General features: G+C 36.1%; 2 protein-coding genes and 1 non-coding gene across 4 annotated transcripts in view; 1 reads left to right on the top strand and 2 right to left on the bottom strand.

Moving 5' to 3' along the window:
* Lipj (lipase family member J) overlaps positions 1 to 12,488 on the bottom strand; it is a 47,896-nt gene extending 35,408 nt beyond the window's left edge. Inside the window, 4 exon segments of the mRNA XM_076834094.1 lie at positions 3,313 to 3,469; positions 4,058 to 4,182; positions 4,605 to 4,715; positions 11,824 to 12,488. Coding sequence (XP_076690209.1) covers positions 3,313 to 3,319 — 7 coding nt within the window. The 5' untranslated portion in view covers positions 3,320 to 3,469; positions 4,058 to 4,182; positions 4,605 to 4,715; positions 11,824 to 12,488.
* Positions 1,498 to 1,604, bottom strand: LOC143381680 (U6 spliceosomal RNA). Its single transcript, XR_013088853.1, has one exon. It is a non-coding gene; the product is annotated as a U6 spliceosomal RNA (small nuclear RNA).
* The window catches only part of Rnls (renalase, FAD dependent amine oxidase), a 285,218-nt gene continuing 270,784 nt past the window's right edge, over positions 12,187 to 26,620 (top strand). The window contains exons 1-3 of one of the 2 annotated variants that reach the window (XM_076834097.1): positions 12,187 to 12,287; positions 15,132 to 15,237; positions 15,845 to 15,987. In XM_076834097.1, the coding sequence (XP_076690212.1) occupies positions 15,140 to 15,237; positions 15,845 to 15,987 (241 nt within the window). In that variant the 5' untranslated portion in view covers positions 12,187 to 12,287; positions 15,132 to 15,139. Of the gene's footprint in view, positions 12,288 to 12,533; positions 12,780 to 15,131; positions 15,238 to 15,844; positions 15,988 to 26,620 lie in introns of those variants that run through there. The other variant, XM_076834096.1, reaches the window with a different exon arrangement.

Genomic DNA, 26,620 nt, shown 5'->3' with positions numbered 1-26,620 from the left:
AAACTATTTTCAAAATCATTTTCTAAATTGAAACTTTAATTTGTGGAAACTAGATTTCTTCCCTTTGGTCCAGGTGTATATTATAATTGGTATAATATCTGTGATTTTCACTGAAGACAACAAGCACATTTTAAAACACTTTTACCAAGATTTTCCTTCAAAGAGGAGAAAGAGCTGCTAATTTAAGTATGTAAAGAAACAATTAACATTTAGATTCACATTCTAGATATTCTTCTGGTTGTGATTTTGAACAAGTGTTAGGCAGCAAGGCTACCAAGTTCTCTGTCCTCACAGCCTATCTCAATTAAATACATGGGAACAGCATGGGAAGACATATTTTCTCTTTTGTATTAGCTAATTTTATAGTTTACCACCTACCACTTGCTTCCTAGCTAAGGTTTTAAAGTACTTTGCATTATATCTAGAATGAGTGTATAGATTATCATTCAAAACAAGACACTGTTGAAAATGAAATGATATTTTGATAAGTAACTTGGGAAGACAGGCATGAAATACTGGACTTTCCATTCATATAAGCTATATCTGCTAAATTTTTAGCCTTATTTCCCTAAATTTTGATAACAAAAAATACAGAAAGATGAAACTCTGACATATACGTGTTGGTATCCTTAAAAATCAACAATGGGAAATGTTTAAACTGAATGAAATTGTTAACTTTCTTTTTTGCAGTGACTTATCAAACATAAAAAGCAACTATTGAAAAAGTTCACTAAAACGATCTGTGCTATTCAATATATGGCCACTGAGCACTTGAAATGCAGCTAGTGAGGAACAGAAAATTTAATTTCATTTACATTTATTTTAATTTAAAAATTAAAGCAGAGTAAACTATTCTGTTAAACACAAATGCATTGTTTTGGTAGGACTACATTTACTTGAACTATTATACTGTATGTTATCATAAGGTTTTTTTGTTTGTTTTAATTAGTTACACATGACAGTACAATGATCTTTACATATCATATATTTGAATCAGATGGGGTATAATTTCTCATTTTTCTGAGTGTACAGGTTGCAGAATTACATTGGTCATGCAGTCACGTACACACATACAGTAATAATAATGTCTATTTTATTCTGATGCCCTTCCTTTCCCCCCTTCCCCTCCCCTTCCCTCTCATCACTTCTCTCTACCCAATCTAATGTGACACACTTCTTTTTTTTTCCCTCACATTGTCATACATGTATTCTGTATAACGATGAGGGTCTCCTTCCATCTTCCATGCAATTCCCTTTCTCTCTCCCTTTCCCTCCCACCTCTCTTCCCTATTTAGTGGTAATCTTCTTCTCATCCTCTTCCTCCCTATCCCATTTTGAGTCACCCCCCTTTTATCAGAGAAGACATTTGGCATTTGTTTTTTAGGGATTGGCTAACTTCACTTAGCATAATCTGCTCTAACACTATCTATTTCCCTGCAAATGCCATGATCTTGTTATTTTTTAGTGCTGAGTAATATTCCATTGTATATAAATGCCAAAGATATGGGACGCTTCATGAATTTGCATGTCATCCTTGTGCAGGGGCCATACTAATCTTCACTATATCGTTCCAATTTTAGTATATGTGCTGCCAAAGTGAGCACATCATAAGGTTTTATTGTGTTATTATAGCACATATATAGGGCACATTGTCTTTTCCAATATTATATGTAAATACATCACCAATGTACCCAGCATCAGTAAATATTTTCAGTTTGAATGATTTTTTTTTCTCTTTACAGATGTAACATTATGTGTTTGTATATTTTATGCAGATAGCATGGATTAGATTACAACCTATGTAAATCTGGCTGATAATTAAATTAAAATATTTATCAATATTTTAATTAATTACCTTTTTAGTTTATCAATAAACTAAAATTAGGCACATTACAAATACAAAATTGAGAGTAGACACAGAAGCTTGTATTACAACCAGATTAGTAATAAATAAATAAATAAATAAATAAATAAATAAAAATGAAACAGATGGGGAAAGACATATTTCAGCTTTCAAAATAAATGACTATTTATCTATTCTTCCATCAATGTGTATGTGAGGTGCTTCTTCCTTTTGACTATCATGAATGATGTTGCTATGAACACAGTTATACAAATAACTGAGTTCCCTGTTTTCAAGTCTTTTGAGTATTCACTTGTTTTAGTCAGCATTTTTGCTATTGTGACTAAAAAGACCTGATGAGAACAACTGTAGAGGAGGACAAGTTTATTTGAGGGCTCACGGATTCAGAGGTCTCAGTCCACAGACAGTTGGCTCCATTCCTCAGGGCTTAGGTAGGCAGGGCATCATGACAGAAGAGTGTGGCAGAGGGAAGCAAGTTACATGATGATCGGAAAGTAGAGACACTCCATTTGCCAGATAGAAAATACATACCCCAAAGCCATGTCTCTAATGCCCCAGCTCCTCTAGCCACACCCCACATGCCTTCAATTACCACTCAATTAATCCCACTAGGTGATTAATTCACTGATTGGGTTAAGGCTCTGGTGACCCAATCATTTCTTCTCTGTATCTTCTTGCATTATCTCACATGTAAGATTTTGGGGGATGCCTCACATCTAAACCATATCAACACTTAAATATGGAATTGGTGGGTCATACTATTAATTCTATCTTTAATTTTTTAAGAAAATGTTTTATTGTTTTCCACAGTAGCTGTATCATACTACTTTCTAGCCAACCATAGACAAATATTTCAATTTTCCCACATCCTAACTGACACTTTTTATTTTCTGGGTTTTGTTGTTTTAATAGTCATACTAATAAATATGCAGTGGGACTTCATTGAGTTTTTGTCTTACATTTTCCTGATAACTAGTGATGTTGAACACTTTTTCTTGTGCTTATATTTGTACCTTCTTTGTGGAAAATACCTATTCAAGATTTCACTCTAGTTGAGCTGTTTGTATTTTGTTCTTGACTCAGGAGTTCCTTGAATATTCTATACATCAATCCCATATTAGGTATATAATTGCAAGTATATTCTCCCATTCCATAGATTGCCTTTTCATTCTGTTGATAATTTTATTTAATGCATAAATTTTAAAAATTTTGATAAAGTCCAGCTTATCTATATTTTTGTTATTGTTGTTTGTACTTTTGGTGTCATAGAAGAAATTATTGCCAGATGAAATGACATAAAGCTTTCCCCCTGTTTTCCTCTAAGAATTTTATAATTTTAATTCTTAGATTTCAGTCTTTAATCTACTTTGGTTAAATTTTAAGACATAGTGTAAGGCGAACACCTTCATTGTTTTACATGTGGACATCCAGGTTTCCTAGAATCATACCATACATCTAAAACACTGTCTTTTCCTCCATTGAATGATGTTGGCATCCTTGTCAAAAATCATTTGCTCATATATCCAAGGGTTTATTTCTGGGCTTTCTAGTTTATTCCATTGGTCTATATGTCTTCTTTATGCCAGTAGCACACCGTTTTGATTACTGTTGTTTGTTTACAAAAAAAAAGAATATAAAATATCCCATTAATTTTTCTAATGTTTTATATTTGATAGATTAGATATGAGTTATTTATTAAGTTAACATAAGATATAATAGAAGTAATCACTGCTACTAAATTAAAACATTACTTTGACTTGTACACCTTGTACCTAGTGCAACAAGAAATTATTCTTTAGCTTAAGTCACTCACCATAATTTTCTATTCATGCTAGCCACCTTGTCAAACACTACTCCATGAACCAGTTATTGATGCTTTGCTTGTCTTCGAGGCAAATTTTCATAAGGTAATCAAAGATGAAAGTGATACATAAGATGTAGTTTTGTACCAGAGCACTAAAATACAGGTAGCTAAAATTATAAATAGTGATTTTTGTAAAAATGATTACCTAGTTAGCAAAAGTACTTAAACACAACATGAAGATATCAAATATATGTATTGTTAACAACATCAATCTATAATTATAATTTCCTAAAAGGTGACTTGGAAATTGATTTCTTTAGCTTCTCCTCTTAAAATAATTAATTTGACTCTAGGTACAACATGCAACAATGAAAAATATTATGGCATACCTCTCTCTGCTATTGTGGATTTTAGATGTCCAACGTATTATGTCTTCAAAGTAGTCATAGATTGTATTTCTTTTAGCAAAGGTTGCTAACCAGTGTCATAGAGAAGTTTAAAAAAGAATATTGTACTGGAAGACAAAATTAAAATGAATATATTGTGGAAAACTTCTTAATAATTTTTTAGTTGCCCATTCTATTAGGTTTTCTTTTACCTTTGCTAAAATCAAAGAATTTAACACCAACTAACCCAGAAAGATTTGAAATTCTGTCATTGGAATAAAATATTTTCTTAATACCATTGTTTATGTTTGAAATTGTCCCTTGTTTTAAAAATCAGAAGTTTTTGCTCACCATAATGAGATTAAAAATAAATTGAAGACAGGTCTTTCTTCCATAAATTTGTTTTAAAAAGCAGTTGTAAAAGAGATGGTGGGAAAGAATGAGCTTGACCATAAGGCCTTTTACAGACAACAATAAAAAGTCCCGGAGGCAGCCGAATATCTGGAAATTGACTTCCTCATTTAGAAAATCTTCATCTACTTACATGTACCTCAGTCTGAGGACTGCTGGTCTAATTCAATGCTTCAGTTCTTTTGTGGCCTCTCTTATTCCTTGTGCATCCAGTTTTTGTTCATAGACTTCCCAATTGAACAGCTACTTCCTAAGGAAATCAATTTCATTTTTAGGTGTGTCTACCTAAAATTATTCCTTAAAAATGTGCTTTGACTAGAACCAGAATCTGCTTTCTTATAATTATTATCAATTGATTTTATTATATGGAGAATATTCAATTATTTTTCTCCCGTAGTCTTATCTTACCTAAAGATAATTTTCATGTTCGCCCAGGTTGTTTCTAGGCTAGAAGTCTCTATCATCTTTACCAAATAACTTTAAACCAGTTTATTATGCTAGTTACTCTTTTTGGTGACAGGAGGGGAGGGGGGTAACCTCAGTTTCTGAACTATCATTTTAAAATCTGGAACCCAATACTACAGAACATGATAGTCTAGATATGGTCTGCCAGTATAAATTGTGTGCAACTATTACCTCTCTTGTTCTGCACCTTATAATTCATTTTTCTATATTTAGATTCATATATGCTTTGTGTCTTTGCAGCTCAATTATACTGTTAACTTATGTAATTAGTTTAGGGTTAACTGAAATTCTAAGTGCTCTCTTCCTGATTCTGTAAAATTATTTTCTAGACATAAAGTTAAGACTGAATATGCTTATACAACTGTCTTTTGGTTAAATTGTTTCATGGGCAACCTGTTGAAATCTTTAAATTTTTATTTTGTCATCTAAAATGGAGCTCTTGGTTTTATGACACCTATAAACTGTTAAAAATATGCTATTGATGGTTGTTCAAGTTATCAAGAACAGTTAAATGATGACAGAGTAAGCTGTGCACCACAAAATTAAGTATTCTTTGCTGACTGGCATGTTTTATGTTATTCAGTCCTGTTCTACCATAAAAAAAGCATTCTCTGTGAAAGGGTATTTAAATTCTGAAATCATCCAAGAGGATTTCCATCCTGACTATCTTGCTGTAAGTATCCTCAAAAGTCTTGTGTACCTTGTAGGCAAACAGTGAACCTTCATAGTCTCAAGAATTCTAACTTTGATTCTAGTTACCAGTGATAGTATATTGAATATGAAAATGTTTTTACTTTGTTGGTTCTTAAATTCTAGTGGGAAAAATAAATAAGTACATAAATAAACAAGTAAAAAAGCAAAAATAATTTCTAAAAGTGATTGAGTAATATGAAGAAATGAAAACAAGTTAATGACATAGTCATTATAATGGTGGCTATTTTAGGTCAAGTGGGTAGAAAAAAAACCTCTTTCAGGTGACTTCTAAACTGAACTTAAGTGACAAGAGGGTGACAGCCTTGAAAATATCAGGAAAAGCAAAAAAGTTCAGGAGAAAGGTAAAGGCAACTAGGAAGAGTAAATATCGGAGCAAGCAACTGTCCCAGCTATTTTGCAATTCTAACATTCTTTAGATGACCTATTCATTCCTGGAAATATGCACTATTGCCAGTCACCAACCAAAGAACCCACTACCCTATATCTATAACTCTAGGCCAAGATGTACCTATTCTGGAAGTTGGGTGTAATGAGAACTCACAAGCCACCAAGTCTACACCTGTGTTATGGCCACAACAATCCCAAATTCTGGTTAACTGATTTAAAAGAGCATGCTGTTAATCATAAGAAGAAAGAAAATAAGACTGAAGGTTTAATACAAATTTCAAACAGGAGTCAAAGAAGAATGCTTTGTACTCAGAGACCAGCATAAACACGGTTTTTCACAGCCACAGATAAGTGGAAAATCTGAAGATTTGTTCAGGGAACAGAGAGTAATTCAGTTTAGCAATAGCACAGGACATATGAAGATACCAAGATAAGATATAAACATGGTTTGGAAAATATTACTGAATATTTTTTATGCTGATTTAATGCAGTGGAACCTAATTCTGTATGAAATTAAGAAGACAATAGTGAATGATCTAGAGGGTGGGTGTAGAACAGAGTTTGGGAATAAAGAAGGCAAAGCTACTGTAAATATTTGGGTAAAAATTAATGATTTATTGAGCTCAAGTAATGAATTAATTTGTTGGAAATTACTTTTCAAAATGCTAAATGTCCTCAGTTGGCAAGAGAATGGTGAAAATAATGTTCCCATGCACTTTAACACATTGCTGGTGGAAGTGTATTTGGACAACTTTTCTTTGTATAATTTGATGGGATTGAATTAAAGATATTGGAGGAATGGCCAGAAAGTTCAAAAGAATGACAGATTTTAAGGATGAAAGATGCTATGGAAGATGCTATAGAAGCCTGGTTAACCAATATGATCAATGAATAGAAAAGAAGAAGCAAGAGATGATAGAAAAGACCAGCACAGCAACTAACAAAGAAAAGCCAGGGGCCAGATAGATTCTCAGTGGGGTTCTACCAGATCTTTAAAGAACTAACACCAATCCTTCTTAAAGTATTCCATAAAATAGAAAAGTAGGAAACCCTTCAAAATTCATTCTATGAAGCTAGTATTACCCTGATACTAAAACCAGACAGTCACATCAAGGAAAGAAAACTTCAAACCAATGTCTTTGATGAACATAGATGCAAAAATCCTCAATAAATTAATGGCAAATTGCATACAAAAACACATTAAAAAGATAGTACACCATGATCAAGTAGGTTTCATTCCAGAGATGCAAGGCTGGTTGACATACAGAAATCAATAAAAGGAAATTCAGCACACAAATAGACTTGAAGACACGAATCACATGTTTATCTCAATAGATGCAGAAAAAGTATTAGATAAAATACAGCATCCATTTGTGTTTAACCACTAGGAAAAATAGGTATTGTAGGTACATACCTCAACATTGTAAAAGCTACATACATTAAACCCAAGGCCAACTGTCGGGAGCCATTCTCACACATGACTGGGTGACTCCCGGTCAGGGTCTGAGGCGCTCTGGCTGTGTCGGAGCTTTCCCGGCCCTCTCCTGTTGAGAGAACCTGTCCGTGTGGGGGTGTAACTGACCACTGACACCGGAGGCCCAATCACTGACCCTGACCTTGGAGTGCGGCCCCCCCCTTCAACCTTCATTGGATGGAATTATCCCCTGAGTTTCTTGCTCCCCAATAAAAGGCTACTCCCCGGCGTGCTTGCTCTCTCTCTCCTGCTAGCCCTGAGTAATCCTTGCTGCCCTGCCGTGCGGTTAGAGCAGGGAACCAGAGAGGGGAGCCGTCTCGGACCTGGTCATAGAAAAAGGTAACTGAGTCTGTGTGTTTATTTCGATCTCTGCTAGCTAACTTTTATGCCAAGAACCTCATTAATGAAACCATTGCGCTGGCCGCATGGTAGAGCCAACATCATGGAGAAAAACTGAAAGCACTCCCTCTAAAAACTGGAACAAGATAGGGATGTCCTCTTTTATCACTTCTATTCAACATAGTCTTTGAAACATTTGCCAGAGCAATTAGAAAAAAAAAAAAAAAAGAAAGAAAGAAACTAAAGAAATGCAAATAGGAAAAGAAGAGCTCAAACTATGGCTGTTTGCTGGTGACACCATCCTTTATTTAGAAGACCCAAACCACTGCACCAGATAACATCTAGAACTCATGAATAAATTCAGCAAAGTAGCAGGATACAAAATTAATTCCATAAATCAATTCTGTTCCTATATACCAATGATGAATCATCTAAGAAAGAAATTAGGAAAACTATACCATTTACAATAACCTCAAAAAAACCCTCACAAAAACCTTGGATATCAATCTAACAAAGACATGAAAGACCAACAATGAAAACTACAAAACACTAAAGAAAGAAACTGAAGAAGACTTTAAAAGGTGAAAAGATCTCCCAAGTTCTTAGATACACAGAAAATAATATTGTCAAAATGGCCATACTACCAAAAGCACTATACAGATTTAATGCAATTCCTATTAAAATCCCAATGACATTCTTCATAGAAATAGAAGAAGTAATCATGAAATTCATTTGGAAAAATAAGAGACCAAGAATAGCCAAAGTGATCCTTAGTGGAAAAGGTGAAACAGGAGGCACCACAATTCCAGACTTCAAATTATACTACAGACAGAGCTATAGCAATAAAAACAACATGGTGTTGGTACCAAATCAGGCATGAAGTCCAATGGACTAGAATAGAATTGTCTTGTACTAGATGAAGGTACCAAAAATGTACATTGGAGAAAAGATAGTCTCCTCAACAAATGGTGCTGGGAAAACTGGAAATCCATATATAGTAGAATGAAATTGAACTTCTATCTCTCACCCTGTACAAAACTCGACTCAAACTGGATGAAAGACTTAGGTATTAGTCTAGAAACCCTGCACCTACTAGAAAAAAATTTAGGCCCAACACTCCAACATATTGGCTTGGAAACAGCTTCCGTAACAAGACTCCTAAAGCTCGAGAAATACAATCAAGAATCAACAAATGGGATGGCATCAAACTAAAAGCTTCTTCACAGTAAAGGAAACAAGAGCATGAATAGAGAGCCTACAAAATGGGAGAAAATCTTTGCCAAGTGCATCTCGGAGCACTAATCTCAAGGATATATAAAGAACTCAAAAAACTTAACACCAAAAACCAAATAACCCAATCAATAACCGGGCAAAGGAACTGAATAGGTAATTCACAGAAAAAGAAATATAAGTGGTCAAATGTATGAAAAAAAATGTTCAACATCTCGAGCAATTAAAAAAATGAGCATTTGGGGCTGGGGATGTGGCTCAAGCGGTAGCGCGCTCGCCTGGCATGCGTGCAGCCCGGGTTCGATCCTCAGTACCACATACAAACAAAGATGTTGTGTCTGCCGAAAAAACTAAAAATTAATATTAAAAAAATTCTCACTCTCTCTCTCTTTTTTAAAAAAAATGAGCATTAAAACTTTAATTTGCCCATCAACAGATAAAAAATTTGTGATATATATACATATACACATATATACACACACAATGGAATATTACTCAGGCAAAAAGAAAAATGACTTTATAGCATTTGCCAGTAAACGGATAGAACTGGAGACTATCGTGATAAGTGAAATAAGCTAATCCCCAGAAAATGTTTTCTCTGATACATGGAAGATAACTCATAATAATGCGGAAAGGGGAAGAAGTTCAGAGGATTGGACAAAGGGGAATGAAGGGAAGGGAGTGGGGATAGGCACAAGAAAGACAGTATAAAGAACGTGATATAACTTTCTTATGTACATATATGAATACATCACAGTGAATTCCACCATCGTGTACATTCACAAGACTGAGGCCCTATTAGAATAAAATATATTCCATGCTTGTACAAGTTTATCAAAATGGACTCTACTGTCTTGTATAACTAAAAAGAACCAATATTTTTTTTAAAAGTAGGAGAACATATTCAAAGGATCATGAAGACCTGCCCTGGCAAACCACTGACATGCTGTGTAACTTTGGGCAAACTCCTTTAAATTTAGTGTATTTAACTTGTAAAATGGTAGTGACAGGGGGCAGTTAGAATAGACAACCTCAACTGTCCTTTCCAGTTAAACAATTTTGAGATTTTAAGGCATTTTATGACTGTGAATCTCATTATAAGCTTTTAATTACAGAATAATCTCTCAAAATAGGCTATAAGCAACTTTAAGGAAGTGGTTTATTATCTTATTCTTTCTAGCATATTAGTTTTGTATATAACTAAGAAAATTATGATTACAAATATTTGGTCTTTATAGTACACTTGAAATTAATGGAAATACATGTGCCTCCTCTCCTTTATTGTGTATATGTATGTTTATATTATAAAGCCTGAGATGATACTATTTTTTTATAACCTTTTATTTTTCAGTATTATATATTAAGCAGTTTCCCATACAACCTTACAAATTCAAAATCATGTTTTTATTGGATTTATACAGACATATAGGTAGCCATAATCTAATCAACCTTCCATTTATTCCATTTATTAATGTTGTTAATAACATTGCATATCATATATATATATATATATATATATATATATATATATATATATATATCCTAATGTACACCTATGCATTAGATAAATGTCTCATTTAATGGATACAATTTTTAGGGTTTTTTTTGTGTGTGTACTGAGGATTGAACCCAGGGGCATTTAACCACTGAGCTACAATCCCAACTCTTCTTATCTTTTGAGACAAGATCTTGCAAAGTTGCTTAGGGCCTCACTAAGTTGCTGGGTCTGGCTTTGAACTTGTGATCCCATTGCATCAGCCTCCTGAGTCACTGAGATTACAGAGTTTTGATACAGACACACCTTGGATATATTGTGGGTTATGTTTCATATAACTGCAATAAGATAAATATCACAAAAAAGCGAGTCATGAATATTTTTGGTTTCCCAGTGCATATAAAAATTACGTTTATATACTATAGTTCAAGTGTACAATAATAGCATTATGTTTAAATAAAAGATATACTTTAATTAAAAAAAAAAAACCTTATTGCAGAAAAAGGCTAATCCTAAAGTTGGAAAAATGGTGCCAATAGACTTTGCTCAATGTAGGACTAACACAAATCTTCAATTTGTTAAAAAAAAAAAAAAAAAGAAAGAAAGAAAAAAGAAATAACAGCAAATCACAATAAAACAAGTATGCCCATGCATTATCAAACTCTACTCCAGAAAATTCATCAATTATATTTTCATCAATAATATATCAGTGTATATTTTGCTCTCTCCTTGCCAAATGTAAACATTTAGCATTTTTTTAAAAAAGGAACTCTAGCAAATAAATAATCATTTTAATTTGCATTTCAATGTACAAAAGTTAAATGTGGGCTCTTTTATTTAAAAAATCAATAATTCTATTAATTCATGAACATTTTCTTTTTATTGTTTATAAGACTATATAATAGGGATATTAAACTTTCGCCTTTCATGTATTAATACACATTTCATTATTTTGAATATAGAAGTTGTAAATAATTGTTTTTCTATTCAATTCCATCTTTTACTTTTTTGCTTAAAATATCTATCTCCTTAGGCTACATCTGTTCATGCATAGTTTCTTCTAGTTCCTTTATTATATATACATAACATTAATCATTCACCAATTTCAGGCACAGTTTTTTTTTTTTTTTTTTCCTGACGTGGACATTAAATGAAACTCTAAATTTTAAATATTTTCACTCAAAATTGGTTACCATTGTTAACATTTAGTTCTGTCATTCTGTTTTAATAGCTTTTCCTAAGGTAATAATTTACCTGCAAATTCCTTCTTTAACCGTTCAGATTTCTCATTCCTTTTTTGCTGTTTCTTTGAGAATTTACAGGACAATGTCTGGAGGGGAGGAGAGATAATTAATGGCACGAATCCTTTTCTTAATCATTCTTGCATCCCTTGGAGCTAATGGAATGTGTTCTGTCACAGCTTAAAATTAAGAAAGGAGGGATCCACAATTGTCTAGTGGACCAAACGTCTTTAATCTATTTAATTTTGGAAGGGATATACCACTACCGCATTCCACAGATGCAGTAATTCAGGTCAGGAAGGTTATGTAACTTGCACGACGCCTCTGGGTTAAAGTGAAATCTCTCCCTGACTGCAAATCCTTTTCTATATGAATAGTGGCTATACAGCCTCAGAGGAAAGCTTGTCCTGCCACGGCAGGTGTGTTCCCTCTCTTTGCTTTTGATCTAGAACAGGAAAGCAGCAGAGACCGCAATAGGTAATGGGCCACCCTTTGGCAAGGCGGTGCAGGTTTTCCGCTGTAGTCCACACCAGCCCTGTGGCGAGACGGGTTCTCACGCTGTAACCCACACAGTTTCCAGGCTTTTCTGGACTAAGGGGAAGCGGCCGTTCTGAACCTGGGCGGCGGGGCCAGCCTGTGGTTGCCAGGCGGCTCAGTGCGTGGAAAACCCGGGTTCTCCGCGGGTTTGCCTCCTCCAGGGCCGAACTCGCTTCTCGCTCCCGCCACATCTTCTCCGCCCCCTGCAGGCCGGGCGGTGGGACCGCCCCGGTCACAGGCCGGCGACCTGAGGAGCCCCGGCAGGCAGAGCGCTGACGCAGAATCGGCCGCTAAGGCTCCCGGCGCACTCCTCCATGGCGCGCGTGCTGATCGTGGGCGCCGGGCTGACCGGAAGCTTGTGCGCTGCCCTCCTGAGGAAGGTTGTTTCCGGTCCTCTGTACCTCGCCGTGTGGGACAAGGCTGGGGACTCAGGTGGGTTGCCTGTCGGCCCCAAACCTGGGAAGGGCGTGAGCTCTCAGCTCCAGCACTCCTGGTGGCAGCTCCTGCGCAGTGGGCGCCATGTCACAGGACGGGACACTTCCTGTGTTCGGGAGCCGGCCCCACGGGGAAGGGGCTGTCATTCCCGCGGCCGGGTTCTGCTTATGCTGCCCAGTTAGGCCTGGGAGGCGCCCTCCAGGAGTTCGCAAAGCGGGAGCCTACCCGGTTTCTAATAAATGGACTTTTGCCTTTACCTGACTACCATCGCAGCTTTCCCCAGATTCTGAGCTTCCCCAAGCGGCTGCCCATTGACCGCGCCTTTCAAAAACCTAGCTTTCAAAATGCTGACATTCTCTGAATTCTTGACAGTGTGAAAGAAACGGCCCCGCTGATTCTGCCAGTCTGGCATTTCATCAGTCATTTTATTTATCCATCCCAAATCTCCATTCATTCCTTGTATTCAAGTTAACGTATGCACTAGGAAGTGGGAGACACTGCTACAGGTACTCAGCTCCTTTCCTTACTCCTCCCTACTTAAAACAAATCTCTTAATGACCAAATTATCTGTTGACTTTCTTATGATAATGTTAGGTGACAAAGATTTCAACTTAAAAATAATTTTGTTTTGCAGTCAATGGCTTTATTACTTGATTAAAAAAAATTGTTCTAATTAGTTATGCATGACAGCAGAATGCATTTCAATTCATTGTACACAAATGGAGCACAGCTTTTCATTTGTTGGTTGTACGCGTGTAGTCACACCTCTGGTGCAATCATATATGTACCTAGGGCAATGATGTCCTGTCTCATTTCACCAACTTTCCTACCCTCATTTCCCCTCCCTTCCGTTTCTTCCCCTTAGCCCTATCCAAAGTTCTTCCATTCTTCCCATGCCCGGCACTCCATTATGGATCAGCATCCACTTATCAGAGAAAATATGTGGCTTTTGGTTTTTTTGGGATGGACTTACTTTGTTTAGCATGATATTCTCCAATTCCATCCATTTACCTGCAAATGCCATAATTTTATTCTCTTTTAATGTTGAGTAATAGTCCATTGTGTAAATGCACCACAGTTTCTTTATCCATTCACCTATTGAAGGACATTTAGAATGGTTCCACAATTTAGCTATTGTGAATGGAGCTACTATAAACATTGATGTGCCTGCATCACTATAGTATTGTGATTTTAAGTCTTTTGGGTATAGACCAAGGAGTGGGATAGCTGGGTCAAATGGTGGTTCCACTCCAAGTTTTCTAAGGAATCTCCATACTGCTTTCCAGAGTGGTCACACCAATTTGCAGTGCCACCAGCAATGTATGAGTGTACATTTTCCCCCATATCCTCGTCAACACTTATTTTTGCTTGTGTTCTTGATAATTGACATTCTGACTGGAGTGAGATGAAATCTTAGAGTAGTTTTGTTTTGATTTACATTTCTCTAATTACTAGAAATGTTGAACATTTTATCATATATTTGTTGATCGATTGTATATCTTCTTCTGAGAAGTGTCCAGTTCCTTGGCCCACTTTATTGATTGGGTTATTTGGGTGTTTTTGTTGTTGTTGTTTCTTTGTTTGTTTTGGTGTGTGTGTGTGTGTGTGTGTGTGTGTGTGTGTGTGTGTGTGTTAAGTTTTTTGAGCTCTTTATATATCCTGGAAATTAGTGCTCTATCTGATGTGTGTGTAATAAAGATATTCTCCTACTCTGTAGGCTTTCTCTTCACTTTATTGAATATTTCCTTTGCTGAGAAGTTTTTTAGTTTGAATTCATCCCATTTATTGATTCTTGTGCTTTAGGAGTCTGGTTAAGGAAGTCAGAACCTAATCCAACGTGATGAAGATTTGAGCCTACTTTTTCTTCTATTAGGTGCAGAGTCTCTGGTCTAATTCCTAGGTCTTTTTTTCCACTTTGAGTTGAGTTTTGTGCATGGTGAGAGATAGCAGTTTAATTTAATTTTGCTGCAGATGGATTTCCAGTTTTTCCAGCACCATTTGTTGAAGAAGCTATCTTTTCTTCAATATATGTTTTTGGCGACTTTGTCTAGTCTGAGATAACTGTATTTATGTAGGTTTGTCTCTGTGTCTTCTATTCTGTAGTACAGTTTAAGGTCTGGTAAGCATACAACTTTAGCTCTTCTACCACTGGTACCTAAACATATCTGGCATTTTAAGTATAAATTTTTTAAAATAATTTCTAATTATCTTCTATATTTCAATAGAGCTTAAGAATAATTTTTAAAAACACATTTGTAAAGAAATTTATTTGGGGTAATCTGGGATGAATTGCATTACTTCAGAAAGCTCATTCTAATGCACTGACATTTTCCTGTGGATTAATTCAAGGGGGAAGAATGACTACTGCCAGCAGTCCTCATAATTCACAGTGCACAGCTGATTTGGGTGCTCAATATATCACCTGCACTCCTCATTATGCCCAAAAACACCAAACGTAAGTTAGTTGCAAGTGGTGGAATCAGTTTTAGCAGTTGTATGCTATAAAAGGACACAAATCATTTATTTTTAATGTACTTTCAAAATGCCACTTGTAGAAATGATTATGATATGTCATTGTTAATGAAATTAGCTGTAAAATGTTCACTTGAGTAAAGTAGGAAACTGCAAAACACCGCCCTCACAGGGTTATTGTGAAGATTAGGTGAGATTATATTTAGAACAAATAAAGGGCTAAATAATAATAATAGCAACTGTTGTTAGTGTTGAGGAAGAGGGAAAATATCTGTGATGGAAGTCAATCTTATAAAATTTAACATTGATATGCTAAGTACTTTCCTATTTATTTTCATTGACTAATTCTGAGTTACCTGGAGAAATAGGCTTTGAATAATGTCAGCAAAAGCTCAATGAATTCTCAGAACATTTCTGTTCTTCCCCTGAATTGAAAGTTTTATCTAAAACAAAATATACAGTGAGTTGTTAATATGAAGATTCCTAGTTATAATTTGTAAATATAATCTCTAAAAATTCCTGACAGAGAATATAGTATTGCAGAGTTAATCATAGTAGGTACTTACATTATATATATTGATTTATTTCAGTTTTTATGATGAATTATTAGCCCATGGCATTTTGAAGCTTCTGACCTCTTCTATTGAAGGAATGATGATAAAAGAAGGAGACTGTAACTTTGTGGCACCTCAAGGAATTTCTTCAATTATTAAGCATTACTTGAAAGAATCAGGTAGGAATTCGATCTTCTCTGCTTTCTTTTAGAATTAGCATTTTAAAATAAAAGGCTATATGTACAATTAAATGTTGATACCATTCAGAAAATTATAAAAAGTATATACTCTTATATTTACTACTGAGCTAGTCTTTCTTGTCCCAAAGTAATCACTGGTGACAGTTTTCAGTGTATATTTTCAGACAAATGTTTGTGCTTTCAATCTATTGAGCTGTATGACTATGGTTATTTAGAGTTAGTATATGTTTATATTTGTTTATTTAAAAAAAGTATATATATATATATATATATATATATATATATATATATATATATATACACACACATACATACACACACACACACACAAAAGGAGTTATTTTACATAAACTATTCTGTACCTTGTTTGGTTCATACTATGTTCTCTTCATTTTAGCAAATTCAATGTGCTTTGTTTTCTTTAATGAATATCCATATTATATGGTACATATCTCACATAATTTATTTAACAATTAACTTCTGTTAAATAATTAGGCTGTTTTCAGGTGGGAGATTGTTTTGGTTTTTGGTTTTACAAACATTGGTGTATGTCTAACCTTGATATAGCTTTGAAAGCATATTTGCAATAATATATGATGAAGGAGACCAAAATACTAATTATTGTAGAAATAGTTTAGGAAGCAAACCAAATTTTCAGCCTGTACTTTTCCTTCGTGATCTTAAATCGGGTAATTAGCTGAATTATTATTTGTCAAAAAACCTTATTTTGTTTAGAGAAACAAGTTTCAAATTTTAACAAAACAGCTATGTCAAGCACTGTTTTCATTTTAAATTTAAGTTGTACTACATATTCTTCTTAAGGAATATCTCCTCAACAATGAATGAGAATGTCTGTTTTCCCCACATCTGGGTATAATGGAAACTTTAATTTTGCCAACATTATAGGCTTAAAAATGGTATTTCTTTGTAGTTTTGACTTGTTATTTCCTTAGTTATGTGAGTATATTCACCTTTTGTTTTGTCAACCATATCTTTTTCTGTAAATGTTTTATGCCTAATCTTTGCCCATTTTCTATTAGAATTTTCATTTGTTCCTTACACATTTTATTAGTGGTTTTGAAAATGGGTTTTTAAAAAAGAAAACAGAACTTTCCTTGGAAAATAAATGATTTGTTTTTCTAAACAAAATAAGCTTTCTTGACATATCATAATTCAGTTAATTATCCAATTCAAGGTCACTAAGGAAAGGTATAAGCTGAGAATTTGGTTTTCTTCATCATTACTTATTGAAAACCCTAAAAATCCCTGAACAATATAACAAGTATTTACACAATATTTACAATATATTTGGCATTGTAAGTATCTAGAAATGACTTAAAGTATTCAGAAGTATGTGAATAAGTAGTGTGCATGAGAGAGGTCAGTGACATTGGATATGCAACAGCAGAAAATAATAAATACCATTCTGTGTTAGTCCATTTTTCTATCCAAGACTCAGACTATGGTGGTTTATTATTCAAAGTTGTCCACAAAAAATGGAACTAATAGGATATACTGTTGGATCTCCATATCTGTAGAATAGATTCTGTATTCATGAATTCAACCAACGTCAGATCAAAAATACTGAAAAAAATTGCAGAAAGTTCCAAAAGGCAAAGCTAGAATTTGCTACACACTAAATACTATGTCAAATCCATGAGAATTAAGTGATGTGTAGTCAGTCATATTCTGTTATAGCCTCCCGTCATTTCATAGATCCTTATTCTCTCTCTAGCAGTAATTGAGCATTGTTCATGTTGTGTTTTACCCATGTACTATGTAGTTAGACCCAGGAGGGTTGCATCTGTATGGAACATGCACAGACTTTTTTCCTTGACATTATTCCCTAAACAATATAACAAGTATTTACATAAAGTTTACAATGTATTTGGTATTGTAAGAATCTATAGATGATTTAAAGTATTCAGAAGTATGTGAATAGGTAATATGCAAGTACTGTGCCTTTTTATATAAGACACTTGAGCATCTGTGGACTGTGTTGACTTGGTCATGGAACCAATCCTAAGCAGATATAGAGGGATGACTCTGTGTGTGTGTGTGTACATATATACTGAAAGAGAGAGAGAGAGATTTATTATATGAAATTGGCTCACATGATTATGGAGACTGGAAAGTCCCAAGATTAGATGGGTAAGTCAGCAGGCAAGACAATAGAAGAACTAATGGTATAGTTCCAGTCTGAAGACTGGCAGACTTAAGAGTCAAGCCAGTGCTTCAGTTCTAGGCTGAAGGCAGGGAAAAAACAAAAAGTCTATGACCTAGTTCCAAGGCTATCAGGCAAGAAGAATTCTCTTTTACCTTGGGAGGGGTGAAGATTTTTGTCCTATTTAGCCCTTCAACCGATGAAATGAGACTCACCCACATTAGGGAGGACAATCTGCTTTACTCCGAATTTAAACCTGATACTTGAAAACACTCACAGAAAACAAAAACAAAGAAAGAAAGAACAAAAACCACTCACAGAAACACCCACAAATATCTGGGCACTCCATAACCCAGTCAAGTTGACACATCAAATTAACCATTGCAAATAATGACATCATTTTACATATTGTAGAATGTCACCATCAGCTTTATGTTGTGGCACCATATAACTTTTAAAAATTTCATTTCCATCATGATTTTCCTTGATCCATTATATATATATATATATATATATATATATATATATATATATATATATATTCATTGAAATCCTGAAGTACTTAGTAACTGCATTGTATATGCATGCACATATACATATGTACATCCTTTCATTCAGTAAGCATTTATTTAATGCTTAAAATGCCAGACATGTTTAGGTACCAGTGGTAGAAGAGCTAAAGTTGTATGCTTACCAGACCTTAAACTGTACTACAGAATAGAAGACACAGAGACAAACCTACATAAATACAGTTATCTCAGACTAGATAAAGTCGCCAAAAACATATATTGAAGAAAAGATAGCTTCTTCAACAAATGGTGCTGGAAAAACTGGAAATCCATCTGCAGCAAAATTAAATTAAACTGCTATCTCTCACCATGCACAAAACTCAACTCAAAGTGGAAAAAAGACCTAGGAATTAGACCAGAGACTCTGCACCTAATAGAAGAAAAAGTAGGCTCAAATCTTCATCACGTTGGATTAGGTTCTGACTTCCTTAACCAGACTCCTAAAGCACAAGAAATAAAATCAAGAATCAATAAATGGGATGAATTCAAACTAAAAACACTTCTCAGCAAAGGAAATATTCAATAATGTGAAGAGAGAGCCTACTGAGTGGGAGAACATCTTTACTACACACACATCAGACAGAGCACTAATTTCCAGGATACATAAGGAACTCAAAAAACTTAACACACGCACACACAATAAAACAATACAAAACAAACAAAAAAAATAAGAAAACAAATAACCCAATCAATAAAGTGGGCCAAGGAACTGGACATTTCTCAGAAGAAGATATACAATCGATCAACAAATATCTGATAAAATGTTCAATATCTCTAGTAATTAGAGAAATGTAAATCAAAACAAAACTACTCTAAGATTTCATCTCACTCCAGTCAGAATGTCAGTTATCAAGAAAACAAGCAACAATAAGTGTTGGCGAGGATGTGGGGGAAAATGTACACTCATATATTGCTGGTGGCACTGCAAATTGGTGCAACCACTCTGGAAAGCAGTATGGAGATTCTTTAGAAAACTTGGAGTGAAACCATCATTTGACCCAGCTATCCCACTCCTTGGTCTATACCCAAAAGGCTTAAAATCAGCATACTATAGTGATTGCAGGCACAACAATGTTTATAGTAGCTCAATTCACAATAGCTAAACTGTGGAGCCACCCTAGATGCCCTTCAGTAGATGAACATATAAAGAAACTGTTGCCGCCACCAGTGGGACCAATCTAGCAGGATCCAGCAAGGAGCTAAGAGGGATAAGAAAAATAAGACTCATGGACTTAGATTTTGTAGATAGCAGCAGGGGTCAGGTGGAGCACTGCTCTCTGATGAAGAAACAAGTCTGAAGAATTCTGCCAGAAATCTTTATATATATAATTAATCAGATTAAAGACTATGCAAGCATTATTCTTTGTATTCATGAAAGTTACAGAATTAGCAACATTATGCAGTTTATTCTGTAGTTATATTCTACAGTTACAATGTGCAATGTTAAGAGATTTGTGCAACTCTCAAGAAAGTCAGTTGTTTAAAGTTCCTGTTATGCGGACAGGTTCAGGAGCTGGTGTAACATTGGGGTTGTTAGCAAAAGAATTCCTTTATTCCCAGGAGCTGTGTGCCTGAGATCAAGAACAAGGCTGATAAGACTTTAGCACAGAGCCTCCTCATGTAGAGCATTGCCATAGCAACTAGGCATCCTGCACCTTTGCACAGGAAACTTTCCCGGCCACCAAGCATGAAACAGCCATGATGTCATCAGAGTCCCCAATCTCAGACACTGCTCTGATAAGTGGATGCTGATCCATAATTGGTGGGGGTGGGGGGATTGTTGTGTGTGAAGAATGGAGGAAATTTGGACAAAGAAGAGGGAAGGGGAGAGGGCATGGTGGGCAGGAAAGATGGTGGAATGAGATGGACATCATTATCCTAGTTACATGTATGATTGCACATGTGGTGCACAATTCTTTGTAGCTCACACAGAATGTAACAGTATCTTGTACATGATAGGCACAGTGATACATCCACATGGTAGGCATTATATACAACCAAAGAAATGTGCTCCATTTGTGTACAAACAATTGGAATGAATTCTGCTGCCTTGTATAACTGATTAGAAAAAATTCAAAAAAATAAATAAATAAAATAAAGTCCTATGCTTATAGAGCTGATTTTCTGGTAGAAGAACGCTTCTTAAATACTTTGTACCTAGTTCCCTATTTCATTAGATTTTTAGGGAGAATATATGTTTATCTTCCAGTTTTGCTTTGGAAACTTATAGGAGAAGAGATTTTTTTTTTTGTACTAGGATTAAATCCAGGGGCCCTCTACTGCTAAGCCACATTCCAAGCCATTTTATTTTTTATTTTGAGACAGGGTCTTGCTAAGTTACCCAGGCTGGCCTCCAACTTGTGATCCTCCTGTCTCAGCCTCCCAAGTAGCTAGCATTACAGGTGTGCAGAATTCTTTGTAGCTCACAACGAATGTAGCAGTACATGGTGGGCAAAGTGATACAGATTATTAATATGGATAATTTATGTAATTAGCCTGCATATTAGGTTGATGTATATTAGATGACTGTCAGTTCTCATTTAACCAATTCTTAGTAAAAATCTATTTATATTTTCAGTTTGTATAACACAACCCCTTGGGGTTATCATTATATAAAACGTTACTATTTATTTCAAAAAGTAATTCTTTAATAAAGAAGTATATACTCCTGATAGAAAATTTGGTCACTTTATTTATTTATCTTTGTAACGGGATTGAACCCAGGGGTGTTTAACCAACAAGTTACATCCCCAGTCCTTTTTATTTTTTATTTTGAGACAGGGTCTCACTAAGTTGTTTAGGGCCTCACTAAGTTGCTGTGGCTGGTCTCAGACTTGCAATTCTCCTGCCTCAGTCTCCCAAGTTGCTGGGATGACAGGTATACACTGCTCTGGGATAGAACATTTGGTCATTTTAACTGAGGAGTAGTGAATGAGGGAGAGAAGGTAGTAAGAGATGAAGCATAGGAGTAAGACAAGGCTAGGTGTAAAAGACTTTGTAAGAATGTTAAAGATTGTACACTTTAAGTGCAGTGGAAAGCCATTCACCAGTTTTATGCCTCTTTCCTAGAAACTTCAATCTTAATAGCTTGGAAGGAAAGCTTCCTGGTTAATAAGAGCAGCCATACCTTTTCCCCTACCTCTTAGTAAATCCTTCTTTTAGAGTGGTTTTGACAGATGTCTACCCTGTGGGTTTCACACTTAAACATGCATTGTAGATAACCAGGCTGGGTAGATTGTTAAACATAGAATGCTGGACCTAACCCCTTGATTTCTGATTTGGAATTGTTGGGCCAGGGTCTGAGAATGTGCATTTCTAGTTCCTAGGTATGGCTAGTGCTGCTGGTTTTAGGGAACCACTAGCATACACCTTGCAGAACATCTTGTGGCCACTAGGATTCATTTTCAAGACACTCAGCTGAGGCATGGAGAATGTTCTAGGCCAGAGAACTTTAATCTCCTTTAAACACTCATGTACCACCACCAGTAATGACAATATAATTCTCTTTTCAAAGGACTGTTTTGTGAAAACATAAGTAAAACAGAATAAGTTGATTTAACTGAGGTCATAGGCTGAGTGAGGTAAGTGGGGTGAGACATCTTCAATAAATAAAGCACCACTCTGGGTTGAGTAATGGAGATGGGAAATGAAAGTTGAAAGCACTGATTATTTGCACCTTCCCCAAGTAAAAAAAAAAATTCTGCCTTGAAAAAATTCTCGGGCAAGTTGGAGAACAGTTCACAAGCCTTGCTTTAATCTTTGCACAGAATGATGCTCACTGCCTAAAATAGACATTGACCCCTTGACCTAGTTAATACCATGTTCCCAATGTGACTTGAACAAATTTGAGTGCTTACTATAGGCAGCATTATTCAAGCAACATGGAAAAGGTATTGGAGATCTGACATAAAGGAGCCTAGGATATTACTGGATAGATAATACTCAGGATGATTAAGACACAGCTAAATCATGCAGATATCTTGACTCAATGTCAGAATGAGTGGTAAAGGCAGTGATGGTTGAAGGACATCAGAGATAGGAAGGATCCCACTGAGTAATTTACAGAGTAGCAACAGAGGAAGCTCTGTGGACAAGGTTGGGCTTAACTTGGATTTTTAGTGACTAGAAACATGAAGAAGTCCAGGTAATGATGAACATGAACATGATTCTTTTTTAAAAAAATATTTCTCATTCCATCTTCATTTCTTTGTTGTCTATACATGAGGCTAAATAAAATTGGATTTGTTTTTTAATCAAAAGTTTTTCCAAATTCCATAATTTGAGATATTAGCATAGTAAGCAGACTTAATGACTTAACATTAAGTTTATAGTTCTCAATACATTCTTTTAAGCAAATATTGAGTAAATACCTAGTCTGTGTCAAGTACTGTGCTAAGCATAGAAACAAGCATTTGTGGTTCATGAAACTTAGAATTTAAAAGATAAGACTATATAAAACAATAATTAGGGAAATAGTTATTAAAATGCTTTTGTGATAAATGCTAGGAATGGAAATGTGATGAGAGGGTACTCAATGTTTTTCCTGTTTCTAGTTCTTTATGTATATATATTTCGTTGTAGTTGGACACAATATCTTTATTTTATTTATTCACTTTAATGTGGTGCTGAGGACCAAATCCAGTACCTCACACATGCTAGGTGAGTGTTCTACCACTGAGTCACAACCCCAGCCTTCTGATTCTTCTTAATCGAGGAAACTGATCTATTGATGAGGACTTGCATTTCTCCTACAGAGACCTTCATCAGGTCATTCAAAAAGCAATATTAATTCCATTGATGGAAAATATTATTTTTCTTGCTATTACTAGTGAGAACTAATTACTAACATCTTTACTGAAATGTATATATACTTAGTTTGCAAAGATGATGAGCTTTAGAGTTAGCTAGATATACTTCTAAATTATGGCATAATATTTCTTAATCTGTTTCCACATCTGAAATAATTTGGTATAGTGTGCATGAAGCACTTGGCATATAGTAGATAATGAAAGATAGTTATGCGACAGACGGTGGGGCGCCGCGGAGAAGCGGCCAGCAAGCAGAGAGAAACGTTGCTGCAGATTCTGTGGAATCCTGCCGGCTGAGCCCACACTGAGCCCCAGGCTGAGTTCAGGATTTCAGACGGGGAAGGAAGCGGTACAGTTCTACCCCCCACAACGGAAACTCCACCAAGGAAACCAGCGGCCACCATCTTGGAGAGCTGAAGTAACCACCGCCACTCTCTGACAGATTGCAACAATAAAACAGGTGTGTGTTACTCAGCTCATCTCCCATACAGTGGGGAATTCGCATAAAAATCTCTCCTAGGCTTTCCAGGGGAGGGATTATCAGAGCAAGCCTGCATAAAGACGTGGGGAAAACTAGAGACACCTGACCTTCAACTCCCCCTCCCATCAGCGACGAAAATGAAACCTGTCTTGCCAGTGCTGGGGTTCCCAATAGCCACCCTCCACACCCAACAAACGGCAGGCCCAGAGTACAGTTTGAACTGCCGAGAGGCATCACTCAGGGAAAATCTGGTCTATTGGGAGAAATCAGGACTAACAGGAGAAACCAGGGGACTAGAGGCCAGGCCCTCGCTACCGGGCGGCTGGAGACCGCACGCCTGCTGACGACAGCCCCCCCCCCCCCATAGCCCGCTGGCTGCCCGCACGACTGGGCAACTGGAGACCGCCAGCCTGCCGGCGACAGCCCACCTGCTGCCCACGCAACTGGGCGGCTGGAGTCCGCCCGCCCTCCGGTGACCGATCGCCCGCCAGCTGCCAGCGCAACTGGGTGGCTGGAGACTGCCCGCCTGCCGGCGACCGGGAGCTGAAACCAACCAGAGACAGTCCAGTCCCACCCCCCATTCGGACACCCAGGCAAGGAGCCTGGGGCCTGCCATAGCAAAGAGGTGACGTCACTGGAGCTCGGCCGTCGGAATTCCTTCCCAGCGGAATCCACTTTAGCAGGCAAAGTCTACCAACACAAAGGAGAGACAACAGAGATGTACAAAACCAAAGCAAATCTATTGGAAGAGAGCAGAAACATAGCAATCAAATAGAGCTGGAAAGTAACGTGAACATCATGAAAAAACAAGGGAAAAAAGGAGTACAAACAATGCAGGACAACTTAAATCTACAGGAGGACCTAGAAGCATCAGAAACATGGATAGAGAAAGAACTGAAGACATACCTAACTCAGATGGAAAGGAATATTAGAGAAGACATGAGACAGCAAGTCCAAGCAATAAAAGTATATTTTGAAAATGAATTAAACAAATTCAAATGGCAAAGAACGAGCTTTACCAGGAGATAGAGATCTTAAAAAAAATCAAACAGTAATTCTAGAAATGCAGGAAACTATAAACCAAATAAAAAACTCAAACAAGAGTATTACAAATAGACTAGATCAAGTAGAAGTCAGAACATCAGATAATGAAGACAAAGTTTATCAACTTGAAAATAATATAGTCAACACAGATGCTTAAATCCCACAAGCAATCTATTCAAGAGATATGGGATGTCATAAAAAAACCAAATTTGAGAGTCATCGGGATAGAAGAAGGCATAGAGAATCAAACCAAAGGAATGGACAACCTATTAAATGAAATAATTCTAGAAAACTTCCCAGAGATGAAAGATGGAATGGATTGCCAAATCCTGGAAGCCTACAGGACCCCAAACATTCAAAACCATAATAGACCAACTCCGAGACATATAATTATGAAGATAGCCAACATACAGAACAAGGAGAGAATTTTAAAAGCTACAAGAGAAAGGGGGCAGATTACATTCATGGGTAAACCAATTAGGTTAACAACTGATTTTTCATCACAGACTTTGAAAGCGAGAAGATCCTGGAACAATGTATTTCAAATGCTGAAAAATAATGGATTCCAACCAAGAATACTGTATTCAGCAAAATTAAGCTTCAGATTTGACAGTGAAATTAAAATCTTCCACGATAAACAAAAGCTAAAAGAATTTGTGGCCAGAAAACCAGCACTGCAAAGCATTTTGAGCAAAATACTACAAGAAGAGGAATTGAAAAATAGTGCCCAAAACCAACAGCGGGAGGTATCTCAGTAAAGGGGGAGGAAAATAACCAAAAAGTAAAAACTAGCCAAACTAAAGTAAATAAACAAATAAACATGACTGGAAGTACAAATCATATTTCAATTGTAACCTTAAATGTTAATGGCCTAAAATCACCAATCAAGAGACATAGGCTAGTAAACTGGATCAAAAAAACAAATCCAACAATATGCTGCCTTCAGGAGACTCATATGATAGGAAAAGACATACACAGGCTGAAGATAAAAGGTTGGGAAAAATCATACCACTCACATGGCCCTCGGAAGCAAGCAGGAGTGGCCATACTCATATCGAATAAAATCAACTTCAAACCTAAGTTAATCAAAAGGGATAAAGAAGGACACTATATACTGTCAAAAGGAACCATCCCCCAAAAGACATAACAATTATCAATTTGTATGCACCAAACAATGGTGCTGCAATGTTCATAAAACAAACTCTCCTCAAGTTCAAGAGTCAAATAGACCACAACACAATAATTATGGGTGACTTCAACACACCGCTCTCGCCATTAGACAGATCCTCTAGACAAAAGCTGAATAAAGAAACTATAGAACTCAATAGGACAATCAATAACCTAGACTTAACCAACATATATAGAATATATCAACCATCATCAAGAGGGCATACGTTCTTCTCAGCAGCACATGGATCCTACTCAAAGATAGACCATATATTATGCCATAGGGCAACTCTTAGTAAATATAAAGGTGTGGAGATAATACCATGCACCATATCTGACCATAATGGAATGAAACTGGAAATCAATGATAAAAGAAGGA

This window comes from Callospermophilus lateralis, chromosome 15 (assembly GCF_048772815.1).
Source record: "Callospermophilus lateralis isolate mCalLat2 chromosome 15, mCalLat2.hap1, whole genome shotgun sequence".
Taxonomy (NCBI): domain Eukaryota; kingdom Metazoa; phylum Chordata; class Mammalia; order Rodentia; family Sciuridae; genus Callospermophilus; species Callospermophilus lateralis.
The sequence above is the reverse complement of the archived record's forward strand: the minus strand, read 5'-3'. Positions and strand labels throughout refer to the sequence as shown.